The sequence below is a fragment of the Artemia sp. Qi Xiang Cuo genome, chromosome 13, assembly GCF_049724085.1.
Source record: "Artemia sp. Qi Xiang Cuo chromosome 13, ASM4972408v1, whole genome shotgun sequence".
Classification (NCBI taxonomy): domain Eukaryota; kingdom Metazoa; phylum Arthropoda; class Branchiopoda; order Anostraca; family Artemiidae; genus Artemia; species Artemia sp. Qi Xiang Cuo.
In genome coordinates this window covers 51,809,876-51,823,483 of record NC_142806.1, presented here as the reverse complement: position 1 = coordinate 51,823,483, position 13,608 = coordinate 51,809,876, and the positions used below count along the sequence as shown (strand labels likewise).

The 13,608-nt window shown below is 31.7% G+C and overlaps 1 protein-coding gene across 2 annotated transcripts in view; it reads left to right on the top strand.

Moving 5' to 3' along the window:
* kug (FAT atypical cadherin kugelei) overlaps window positions 1–13,608 on the top strand; it is a 413,066-nt gene that overhangs the window by 184,799 nt on the left and 214,659 nt on the right. For both annotated transcript variants that reach the window (XM_089099328.1, XM_089099327.1), the window contains one exon: window positions 10,545–10,798. In XM_089099328.1, coding sequence (XP_088955454.1) covers window positions 10,545–10,798 — 254 coding nt within the window. The remainder of the gene's footprint in view (window positions 1–10,544; window positions 10,799–13,608) is intronic.

The following is a 13,608-nucleotide window of genomic DNA, read 5'->3' as shown; positions in this document are numbered from 1 at the left end:
AAGTTATACTATTATTGTGATTATTTTCTATGAAGATAGAAAGTTTCACTTTAATTCTAAATTTTCTTAAATTCAGTTCCGACTTTTCTCAAAGAGATGAAAAAATTTAAAGTTCAATTTAAAATTTTCTCAACGAAGTCAAGGAAAGTTCCAGTTCCCTACTGAATTTTACCAAAGAACAATTCAATTCTAATATATCCAGAGAAAATAAAAATCTTCCACTTGAGTTCTTTATTTCACAAAGACATAAAGAAATTTAAAGTTCAATTCTAAATTTTTCAGTGGAAGATAGAAAAAGTAATACCTTACTTGTGAATATTTTCCCGGAAGATAAAAAGTTCTAGTTCAATTTAAAATTTTCTCAACGAAGTGAAGAAAAATTCAAGTTCTATTCTGAATTTGACTAAATAACAAACTTAAATTCTAATTTCACAAGATAAAATAAAAATATTCAGTTTAAGTTAACTATTTAACAAAGAAAGACAGTAATTCTAAGTAAAATACTAAATTTTTCTGTGTAAGATATAAAAAACAATACCATACTTGTGATTATTTTCACGGAAGATAAAAAGTTCTAGTTCAATTTAAAATTTTCTCAACGAAGTGAAGAAGAGTTCAAGTTCTCTTCTAAATTTTACCAAAGAACACAAGTCAATTCTAATTTATCCAGAGAAAACAAAAATCTTCCACTTAATCTATTTATTTTACAAGCACATACATAAATTTATATTTCAATTCTAAATATTTCGATTGAAGATAGAAAAAGTAATACCATACTTGTAAAAATTTTCAAAGAAAATTAAAAGTTCTAGTGCAATTTAACATTTTCTCAACAAAGTTAAGAAGAATTCAAGTTCTCTTCTGAATTTTACCAAAGAATACAATTCAATTTTAATTTCACCAGAGAAAATAAAAATCTTCCACTTAAGTTCTTTATTTCACAAACACATAAAGAAATTTAAAGTTCAATTCTAAATTTTTCGGTGGAAGACAGAAAAAGTAATACCATACTTGTGAATATTTTCTCGAAGAGATGAAAAATTTAAAATACTGTTCCAAATTTTTCACAGAAGATAAAAAAGTTCAAGTTCTCTTCGGAATTTTACCAAACAACATAATTCAATTCTAATTTCTCCATAGAAAACAAAAATCTTACACTTCAGTTCTTTATTTCACAAAGACATAAAGAAATTTAGAGTTCAATTCTAAATTTTTCGGTGGAAGATAGAAAAAGTAATACCGAAGAATTCAAGTTCTCTTCTGAATTTTATCAAAGAACACAATTCAATTCTAATTTCACCAGGGAAAATAAAAATCTTCCACTTCAGTTCTTTATTTCACAAAGACATAAAGAAATTTAAAGTTAAATTCTAAATTTTTCGGTGGAAGATAGAAAAAGTAATACCATACTTGTGAATATTTTCACGGAAGATAAAAAAAAGTTCTAGTTCAATTTAAAATTTTCTCAACGAAGTGAAGAAAAGTTCAAGTTCTCTTCGGAATTTTACCAAAGAACACAATTCAATTCTAATTTCTCCAGAGAAAACAAAAATCTTCCACTTAAGTTCTTTATTTTACAAAGAGATAAAGAAATTTAGAGTTCAATTCTAAATTTTTTGATGGAAGATAGGAAAAGCAATACCATAATTGTGAATATTTTCCCTGAAGATAAACAGTTTTAGTTCAATTCAAAATTTTCTCAAAGAAGTTAAGAAAAATTAAAGCTCTCTTCTGAATTTTAACATAGAAAACAATTCAATTCTAATTTCAAAATAGAAAAAAAAAATCTTCAACTTCAGTTCTCTATTTAACAAATACATAAATAAATTCATAGTTAAATTCTAAAATTTTCAGTGGAAGATAAAAAAAGTAATACCATACTAGTGAATATTTTCTCGAAAAGATGAAAAATTTAAAATACTGTTCCAAATTTTTCACAGAAGATAAAAAAGTTCATGTTCTCTTCTGAATTTTACAAAAGAATACAATTCAATTCTAATTTCTCCAGAGAAAATAAAAATCTTCCACTTCAGTTCTTTATTTCACAAAGACATAAAGAAATTTAAAGTTCAATTCTAAATTTTTCGGTGGAAGATAGAAAAAGTAATACCATACTTGTGAATATTTTCCTGGAAGATAAAAAGTTCTAGTTCAATTTACAATTTTCTCAACGAAGTGAAAAAAAAGTTCAATTTCTCTTCTCAATTTTACTAAATAACACAATTCAATTCTAATTTCACCATAGAGAACAAAAATCTTTCACTTCAGTTTTTTATTTCACAAGGACATAAGGAAATTTCCAGTTCAAGTCTAAATTTTTCGGTGGAAGATAGAAAAAGTTAAACCATACTTTCGAATATTTTTATGGAAGATAAAAAGTTCTAGTTCAATTGAAAATTTTCTCAACGAAGTGAAGAAAATTTCAAGTTCTCTTCTGAAATTTGCCAAGGAACACACTTCAATTCTAATTTCTCCAGAGAAAAATTGCATTTACTACTTTTCATTTAAACTAATGCATTTTCTATAAAAAAATTTGAAAATATTTCGTTTAAACTATTGCAGTTTCTATAAAAATTTCTGAATTACAAAATCAAATTAAATTGCATTTGCTGCTTTTCGTTTAAACCAATTTGGTTTCTATAAAAAATTTGAAATTACCTCGGTTAAACTATTGAAGTTTCTATAAAGTTAAGTAAAAAAGATGCTCACCAAGTAGATTTTTATAGTTTCGGTTACTATTAGACATTTCATTCAAGAAATTATGACAAAATTCTAAGTAAGTAACAAACTCTTTCTTCAAGTTACCTCATGGATACATAATGCAGAAATTTCATTTAAGAAATTATGAAAAAATTGTAAGCAAGTAACAAACTCTTTCCTGAAGTCACCTCGTGGATCAGCATTATAAGCCCATTCTTTTGATACATTTATTGACATCAAAATTCCGTTTTTAAAAGTTTCGATTACTATTGAACCGTATCGCTTATTTTTTTTTATTGTTTTTTTTATTACGTATATGTTATTACGTATGTTGGTTTTTTAGTTGGTTTTTAGAGTTTCGGTTACTATAAGACATTTCATTCAAGAAATTATGACAAAATTCTAAGTAAGTAACAAACTCTTTCTTCAAGTTACCTCATGGATACATAATGCAGAAATTTCATATAAGAAATTATGAAAAAATTGTAAGCAAGTAACAAACTCTTTCCTGAAGTCACCTCGTTACGTATGTTATTGCAGAAATTTCATCAATTAACAAACTTTCCTGAAGTCACCTCTTGGATACACAATGCAGAAACTTCATTTAAGAAATTATCAAAAATTGTAAGTAAGTAGCAAATTCTTTCTTGAATTCGCCTCTTGGATAAACAAAAAAAGTCATTTCGTTCAAGAAATTATGACAAAATTCTAAATAAGTAGCAAATTCTTTCTTGAAGTTACCTCATGGATACACAACGCTTTATTGTTTTCATGACTTAGATACACAATGTAGAAATTTAATTCAAGAAATTATAAAAAAAGGAAAGTAAGTTACAAACTCTTTATTCATTTCACCTCTTAGATACAAAAAAAGACATTTCATTCAAGAAATTATGACAAAATCTAAGTAAGTAAAAAACTTATTCTTGAATTCGCCGTTCGCATGCATAATACAGAAATTTTATTATATGGGACCTCTACGCGTGATTAAACATATTTTGAAACTACATGCTATTTGCTTGCCAGTCCTTGGCACCTGTCCCAACGGACGGGGATTCCCCACAGGTTCATAAATATTGCAAAAAAGTGAAATCTCTGTAACGTCTCTGTGACGACTCTGTGATGACACACACACATAGAGACGAGACACGCACATACATGACAAACAAACAGAGTCACAGTGAGAGAGATATCAAAAAAGTTGGGTTGATCTAGGTTCACTTAGAGTGGCGCGCCACACTTAGTGGCGAATTCAAGAAAGAATTTGCTACTTACTTACAATTTTTGATAATTTCTTAAATGAAGTTTCTGCATTGTGTATCCAAGAGGTGACTTCAGGAAAGAGTTTGTTAATTGATGAAATTTCTGCATTGTGTTTCCACGAGGTGACTTCAGGAAAGAGTTTTGTTACCTGATTAGAATTTTTTCATAATTTTTTAAATGGAATTCAAGAATTAAGTATCAATGAGGTAAATTCAGGAAAGAGTTTGTTAATTACTTAGAATTTTATCATAGTTTTTTTAATGAAATTTCTTATAGTAACCGAAACTCTAAAAACCAACTTGGTGAGCAGGTTTTTAACTTAACTTTATAGAAACTTCAATAGTTTAAACGAGATAATTTCAATTTTTTTATAGAAACCGCATTAGTTTAAACAAAAATTAGTAAATGAAATTTGATTTTGTAATTCAGACATTTTTATAGAAACTGCAATAGTTTAAACGAAATAATTTCAAATTTTTTTATAGAAACTGCATTAGTTTAAATGAAAAGTAGTAAATGCAATTTTTCTCTGGAGAAATTAGAATTGAAGTGTGTTTTTTGGTAAAGTTCAGAAGAGAACTTGAACTTTTCTTCACTTCGTTGAGAAAATTTTAAATTGAACTAGAACTTTTTATCTTCCATGAAAATATTCATAAGTATGGTATTAGTTTTTCTATCTTCCACATAAAAATTTAGAATTGAACTTGAAATTTCCTTATGTCTTTGTGAAATAAAGAACTGAAGTGAAAGATTTTTGTTTTCTCTGGTGAAATTAGAATTGAATTGTGTTCTTTAGTAAAATTCAGAATAGAACTTGAATTTTTCTTCACTTCGTTGAGGAAAATGAGAATTTAACATTAACTTCCCATCTTCCATGAAAATATTCACAGTAAATATATGGCTTTTCCCATCTTCATTAGAAAAATTAGAATATTGCTTTGAATATCTATATTTCTTTGTGAAATAGGGAGCTGAATCGTCATTTATATGTCTTCTATGTAGAAATTAGAATTGAATTATGTTCTTTGGTAAAATTCAGAAGAGAACTTGAACTTTTTTATCTTCTGTGAAAAATTTGGAAAAGAATATTAAATTTTTCATCTCTTCGAGAAAATATTCACAGGTATGGTATTACTTTTTCTATCTTCCACCGGAGAGTTTAGCATTTAACTTTAAATTTCTTTATGTCTTTGTGAAATAAAGAACTTAAGTGGAAGATTTTTATTTTCTCTGGTGAAATTAGAATTTAATTGTGTTCTTTGGTAAAATTCAGAAGAGAACTTGAATTTTTCGTCACTTCGTTGAGAAAATTTTAAATTGAACTAGAACTTTTTTTCGTCCATGAAAATATTCACAAGTAGGGTATTCCTTTTTCTATCTTCCACCAAAAAATTTAGAATTGAACTCTAAATTTCTTTATCTCTTTTTGAAATATAGAAATGAAGTGGAAAATTTTTGTTTTCTCTGGAGAAATTAGAATTGAATTGTGTTCTCTGGTAAAATTCAGAAGAGAACTTGAATTTTCCTTGACTTCGTTGAGAAAATTTAAAATTGAACTAGAACTTTTTTATCTTCCGTGAAAATATTCACAAGTATGGTATTACTTTTTCTATCTTCCACCGAAAAATTTAGAATTGAACTTTGAATTTCTTTATGTCTTTGTGAAATAAAGAACTGAAGTGGAAGATTTTTATTTTCTCTGGTAAAATTAGAATTGAATTGTGTTCTTTGGTAAAATTCGGAAGAGAACTTGAATTCTTCGGTATTACTTTTTATATCTTCCACCGAAAAATTTAGAATTGAACTCTAAATTTCTTTATGTCTTTGTGAAATAAAGAACTGAAGTGTAAGATTTGTGTTTTCTCTGGAGAAATTAGAATTGAATTATGTTCTTTGGTAGAATTTAGAAGAGAACTTGAACTTTTTTATCTTCTGTGAAAAATTTTGAACATTATTTTAAATTTTTCATCTTTTCGAGAAAATATTCACAAGTATGGTATTACTTTTTCTATCTTCCACCGAAAAATTTAGAATTGAACTTTAAATTTCTTTATGTCTTTGTGATATAAAGAACTTAAGTGGAGGATTTTTATTTTATCTGGTGAAATTAAAATTGAATTGTGTTCTCTGGTAAAATTCAGAAGAGAACTTGAATTCTTCTTCACTTCATTGAGAAAATTTTAAATTGAACTAGAACTTTTTTTCTTCCGGGAAAATATTTACAAGTATGGTATTCCTTTTTCTATCTTCCACCGAAAAATTTAGAATTGTACTTTAAATTTCTTTATGTCTTTGTGAAATAAAGAACTGAAGTGGAAGATTTTTTTTTTCTCTGGTGAAATTAGAATTGAATATTGTTCTTTGGTAAAATTCAGAAGAGAACTTGAATTTTTCTTCACTTCGTTGAGCAAATTTTAAATTGAACTAGAACTTTTTATCTTCCGGGAAAATATTCACAAGTAAGGTATTACTTTTTCTATCTTCCTCTGAAAAATTTAGAATTGAACTTTAAATTTCTTTATGTTGTGAAATAAAGAACTTAAGTGGAAGATTTTTATTTCCTCTGGATAAATTAGAATTGAATTGTGTTCTTTGGTAAAATTCAGTAGGGAACTTGAACTTTCCTTGACTTCGTTGAGAAAATTTTAAATTGAACTTTAAATTTTTTCATCTCTTTGAGAAAAGTCGGAACTGAATTTAAGAAAATTTAGAATTAAAGTGAAACTTTCTATCTTCATAGAAAATAATCACAATAATAGTATAACTTTTCCTATCTTCTATGGAAAAATTAGAACTGAACTTTAAATTTTTTATGTCTTGGTGAACTTAAAACTGACGTGGAAGCTTCACCTATGAAATACTAAGAAACCTTAGCTCAGAAAAGCCTTAAATATCCAACTACTCATCCCAAACTAGAAGTTTCAGACAACAAACACCTATGAGGGACTAAGAATCCAAGCTCTGAAAAGTCCAAAAAGCAAACTACACCTCCCAAATCATTTTCTGAAAGGGCACACCTATGAAATGCTAATAAATCTAACGAAAAGTAAAAAATAGCACAACACTCATTCCCAAATCATAGGTTTCAGTCGACACACACCTATAAAAGGCTAAGAAATCCAGCTCAGAAAATTAAAAAAATACCAACCCACACAATCAAAATCATAGGTTTGAGACACTGAATACCTGCGAAAGACTAAGAAATTCGGATATGAAAAGTCGGAAATAGCAAATTACATACCTCAAATCATAAGTTTCAGACAACACACACCTATGAAATACTAGGAAACCTTAGCTCAGAAAAGCTTGAAATATCAAAGTATTCATCCCAAACTAGAGGTTTCAGACAACAAACACCTATGAGGGCCTGTTTCACCGAAATAATTCCATAAAATAATAATTTGTTCTGAAAATATATAATAACGCCTTAAAAAGTATTATAATGGAGGCTCGGGAGTCTTTGGGGCGCCAGGGGCCCCCTTTGGGAGCCGAGAGAACCTTTGAGGACCGGGGGCTTCCTTCGGGGTTGGTGTGGGGGGATCGGAGCCCTTTGGGGTTGTGGTAAGGGACCTCACAGCACTGTTCAAATGGAACTTGTGAATTATAACGACCACAGAGTTTCACCCTCAAATCCTCTTCTAAAATCATCATTCACAATGTCTCTAACTGTTTCACCGAAATAATTCCCTAAAATAATAATTTGTTCTGAAAAGATATAATAAACCCTAAAAAAGTATTATAATGGAGGCTCAGGAGTCTTTGGGGCACAGGGTGGTCAAATAAAATCAGAAAAAATGTTCAATGTTCCTTTAGTACCTACGCAATTAGATTAAAAATTAAGATATTTATTCTATAACGACCAAAGAGTTTCACCCTCAAGTCCTCTTCTAAAATCATCTCTTAAAATGTCTCTAACTGTTTCACATAAATAATTCCCTAAACGAAAAGATATAATAAAGCCTTAAAAAGTATTATAATGGGGGACTCAGGAGCCATTGGGGTACCGGGGGCCCTTTGGGAGTCCAGAGAACCTTTGAGGACCGGGGGGTTCCTTCGGGGCTGGAGGGGGGGATTGGAGCCCTTTGGGGTTGCGGTAAGGGGACCTCACTACACTGTTCAAATGGAACTTGTGTATTATAACGACCACAGAGTTTCACCCTCAAGTCCTCTTCTAAAATCATCTCTTAAAATGTCTCTAACTGTTTCACCGAAATAATTCCCTAAAATAATAATTTGTTCTGAAAAGATATAATAAAGCCTTAAAAAATATTATAATGGGGGCTCAGGAGTCTTTGGGGCGCCGGGGGTCCTTTACGGGTCCAGAGAACCTTGGCGGTCGGGAGGCTTCCTGTGGGGTTGGGGTGGGAGGATCGGAGCCCTTTGGGGTTCTGCTAAGGGACCTCACAACACCGTTCAAATGGAACTTGTGTATTATAACGACCACAGAGTTTCACCGAAATAATTCCCTAAAATAATAATTTGTTCTGAAAAGATATAATAAAGCCTTAAAAAGTATTATAATGGGGTACTCAGGAGGCATCGGGGCGCCGGGGGTCCTTTGGGGGTCCAGAGAACCTTTGCTGTCCGGGGGGTGCCTGCGGGGGTGGGGTGGGGGCATCGGAGCCCTTCGGGGTTGTGGTAAGGGACCTCACAACCCTCTTAAAATGTCTAACTGTTTCACCAAAATAATTGCCTAAAATAATAATTTGTTCTGAAAAGATATAATAAAACCTTACAAAGTATTATAATGGGGCACTCAGGAGGCATTGGGGCGCCGGGGGACCTTTGGGAGACCAGAAAACCTTTGCTGACCGGGGGGGTTCCTTGGGGTTTGGGGTGGGGGATCGGAGCCCTTTGGGGTTGAGGTAAGGGGACATCACAACACAGTTCAAATGGAACTTGTGTATTATAACGACCACAGAGTTTCACCCTCAAGTCCTCTTCTAAAATCATCTCTTAAAATGTCTCTAACTGTTTCACCGAAATAATTCCCTACAATAATAATTTGTTCTGAAAAGATGTAATAAAGCCTTAAAAAGTATTATAATGGAGGCTCAGGAGTCTTTGGGGTGCCGGAGAGTCACCCAAAATCAGAAAAAATGTTCAATGTTCCTTTAGTAGCTACGCAATTAGATTAAAAATGAAGATATTTCTGCAGAGTTTCAAGTAGCTATTGCTATGTTTGCTAAAAGATCAGTTATTTTCTTGCGAAAACACACAAAATCAGAAAAAATAACTGAACCCCCCATGTAACTGAACCCCTGTATAACCGAAACCCCGTACAACTGAACCCCCCATGTAACTGAACCCCTGTATAACCGAAACCCTGTACAACTGAACCTCCGTGCTACTCAACCCCATTTAACTAATCCCCGTGTAACTGAATCCGCATGTAACTGAACCCTCGTGCAACTCAACTCCTTCAAAACACTTTTCAGCCATTTCTTGTTAATTTTTTTAATTTCTAAACTATTTAAAATTGACAACACTGTGCAAATCATCACTTGTGTATTATACAGTACACATTCATTCCATCTCCTCCAAAACACTTTTCAGTCATTTCTTGTTAAAATTATCCAATCACTAATTACCCCTTTTTTTCTCCACCTTCAAATGTTCCTTTAGTACCTACGCAATTAGATCACCCAGTTAACACTAAGATATAAATTGAGTAAGCCTCTCGCAATAACGACGGGTTTTTTTTTTTAAATTGAGTACATTATAGCTTGGCAAGTTTTTTTAGAAAACCGACCAATCAAGTTATTATATTGGACTAACCACCAACTTTCTCTAATCGACTGACACACAAAAAATCGATGTCATAATGAAAAACATGTCTGCCAAGCCATGTAGAGTTCATTGTAATAGGCAAATGGCCTTGGTAACCCAATTACTTGAAAATATACACACATATCCATGCCTCAGGCTTGTGAAAGTGCATGTATCCTTTCAATGCATTAGGGCTTTACTACTCCAATGCACATAGAATTATAATAATTCTAATCCTAGGCACACCTGTGTTTAGAAACGCCTGCTAATCAAAATAGCTTGTTGGTCTTTTTATTTTGTTTCTGTATCTTTTATTTTATAGGCTTCCTATGTTTTATATTATATATACAGAACATGCATGTTCCGTACATGTACTGTATGTTCTGTTCTATTTTATGTTCTGTATGTACTGCAATTTCTCTTTCTTTTTTGTTTTCTAATCTCTCAAGAAATTATTCAGCTTGGCAAGTCAATGGGAAGCAGGGACCGATCCAGAGGGTGGTTTTAGGGATAGGTCTCCCCCCTTGAGAGGTAAAAACTTGCAGTAATATAGGGTCAAAAATACCGATGCGGAGGCAAGTTTTATCGGTGCTCCCAAACATTAATTCTGTACCTGCCCCTGATGGGAAGTGAAAGCTCAAGTAAATTTTATAAAAAAAAGCTTCGCACTGTATTTTTTTTTTATTGTACCTAAGGCTTTTTTATTTTGTATTGTTTGTATTTGTTTAAATTATATTATATGTATTTATATTGTATTATTATTTGGATTGTATTATTTATATTGTAGTAGTAAACATTACCTTTTTGTTTAGTTTTGGATCGAAGTGATGGATACAAATGATAATTTCCCCGTATTTTCAAAATCAATCTATGGCGTTGAAGTATGCGAAGGAACGGAGGTTGGGACAGAGGTATTGCTCTTACAGGCCAGTGATCGCGACAGAAATAACAGACTTACAGAAAAGAGACTTACTTTTGCAATTCACACAGCAAGCAGTGCGTTATCTCTAAGGAAATTCAAGGTGGAAGAAAACGGTAGAATAGTCGTAGTAGAGAAGCTTGATAGGTAAGCTGCTACTTATGTGCACCTCTAGATTTTTTGCCCCCCACCCCCTAGATTTTGAAAAACATATCCTTCATTAAAAAAATGCTTTATTTGGTATTTTAATTAAAAAAATTGAGAAAACGAGTTTTAATTGTACCCCCCACCCCGCCCCGATTTTGAACAATACATTTTGCCTTCCACCCTAAATTTGGTGAATTGGCATCCCTGATATGAACTAATATGGCAAATAAGCTGCTATTTTCGCTTTGTGTTAAATAACATTGGGATTTTCGAATTATAATCCACTTTGAGATGAACGGTCATGGTGTCAGTGAAGCTTAATTCTTCCTCCCCCCCTTTAAGTCCTGTTCTGACAGAGAACGGTAAATTTTAGTAAGAAAAAACTGCCAAGCGGCGTTGATGTATGAATCAGTGGTGTCATTTGGAGAGGGGGTGTATGTACACCCCTATATTTTTTACCTCTGGATTTTGAAAAAAATTGGGGTTAATTTTCATTGAAAATGTTTTTTTTTGTATTTTCATTGAAAAGACAACCCCCCCCCCCAGTTTGGTAAATTGAGGGCATTAGTATGAATTTTGGCTGGTATCTCTGATTGTCAGTGAAATTCTCTGAAATCTTCATAGAAAACATTTTGTAGTCGATATGGAATTTCTGCACGTCTTATGTTTAAATTTCGCTATTAACTTCAGTTAAGACAACTTCAAAATGAATTTCCTCTTTTTCTTCTATCAAATTACCTGATTGATTTTCGATTCGAGAACACGATGACATTTATTGTCTAAGGATTTGGTTTTTACGTGACTAACGATTCGTGTGTGTCTAGAATCTTAATGTACCTTTCCTATTTCAAGGATTTGTAAATCTAAAATTTATAAGAATTAGTGATAGTACAAAAAAAAGAATGGGCTTAAAATATTAAAAATTCAGTTATTAATGTTCGTCCTTTTTTATTATTTTGGTTTTTTATTATTTTAACGCAAAGCAAAAGAATCAGGAGAAACCGGCAATCAATTTGAAGGATTTTATTTTTTACGTAAATAATAGTTTTTGCTTAGAAATAGAAATCAGCGCTGTCTAAGTAAAGTGCCATATACCTGCAGTTTATTATTTATTTATTTTTTACACAGCCACTTTATATGGAAGAAACTCCGGTAGGAGAAACTCCGGAGAAAGCTCACTGGACAAAAAATTAAAAACGCACCGAAAATGACATTCATTTTGGAAGGACTCTATTTTTATATGACTAATAACTTTTATTTCTTGACTGAAATCTTAATGCATTTTTTCTTCTTTTTTTTGGGAGGGGGGCTTCTGTTTTTCGCCACAACATTAATATTTACACGAAATTGTAACCTAAAAATGAATTTTTGAAAAGAAAATGATATTCATTTTGAAGGATTTAATTTTTTGCGTGAATATTAATTTCTGTCTCTAATCTTACGCGTCATTCCTTTTTTTTTAATGTCTTTCAAAGGTTTAGTGCCACTGTATTTTAAATTTATATGAAAGTTTTACGTAAAAAAAAATTATACCTCGTTAAATTTGGTAAAAAAAACTTTCTTTATACTTTTTTTGTAATGCAGGGGCGGATCCAGGATTATTTTAAGGGGGGGCGCAAAATAGGTTGATCCGAAAGAAAAATTAGGGGGTGGGTGCAAAATAGGTTGATCCGATAAACTTGCGTTAGGAGCAAGTTTAATTCATGCAAACTGGAGTTAATTAAGTAAATTACACTACTTTAGATTATGCTAAGGGGGGGGGGTTCCCTCTCGCCCCCCTCTGGATCCACCACTGTTGTAATGTAATAATTTGTTATGCGCTTTATTACTATTCTTGCATTAGCACGAAACTACCTCATTTAACAAGTCCAGTCTAACTTTTTTGTTGATTGAATTATCCGTTTGTTTTTTCTTAAAAAGTTTCGAGGATAAATGTTTCTCTGTTTCCTCTATCATGTTACCTGATTGATTTTCTTATTTTTTTCCCCTCTTTTATTTAAACGGAAGGTAAAGATTCAAGGGGAAAAGGGGATTATTTAAGGACATGGTTCTTACGTGATTAACGGTCCTCATTTCTGCTGGAAATCTTTATGCATCCTTCATCCTTTCGCTTTTTCCTGAATGGAGAACCTTTTCGAAATAAAAGCAAAAAAAGTAAATCTGACTTTTCTCAATGGATCTTATAAAAAGAAGTCTGTAAAGGAGAATTTAAAGGACCTTTAAACGTTTTAGAAATGTCCTAAATATTATTATATTCCATCTAGATTAATAGTTGGAGAGGCGTAGCTAAGGTTTTCAGTGCCTGGGGACAACGTCGTAAGTTGCGCCCCATAAATCAGCACAGAAAGCAAATTCACCTACTTCCTGGATAGACTAGTGTCCTAGTTCGCATTTTTTTTTTTTTTTTTTTTTTTTTTTTTTTTTTTTTTTTTTTATAAGTTCGTTCGTTTTGTAGCAAATCTTATAAAGCAAAACTGACAACGGAGTATCTGTTTTGGCTTACGCACGAATGAGATCAATTACAAGTTTTGTAGTATCTCTATTGGGTTATAAGACTGTTCACAGGATACCAACCATTTCAGAATAACAGGATATCAGCTGCTTCATTTGCATCACGGCCTGCTTCAAACTCTGACCAAGCGCAACAGTAGATTTCAATCATAATTTATTCTGTTCTCCTTCAGTATTGCAGTCAGGTTATCAGAACTTCAGTTTTCGGAACTTCAAAACTGCAGTCAGTGTAACATAATTTTAGTAATACAGTCACATTGAACTTCAACATTGCGGTCTCATAGAACTTCAGTAATGCA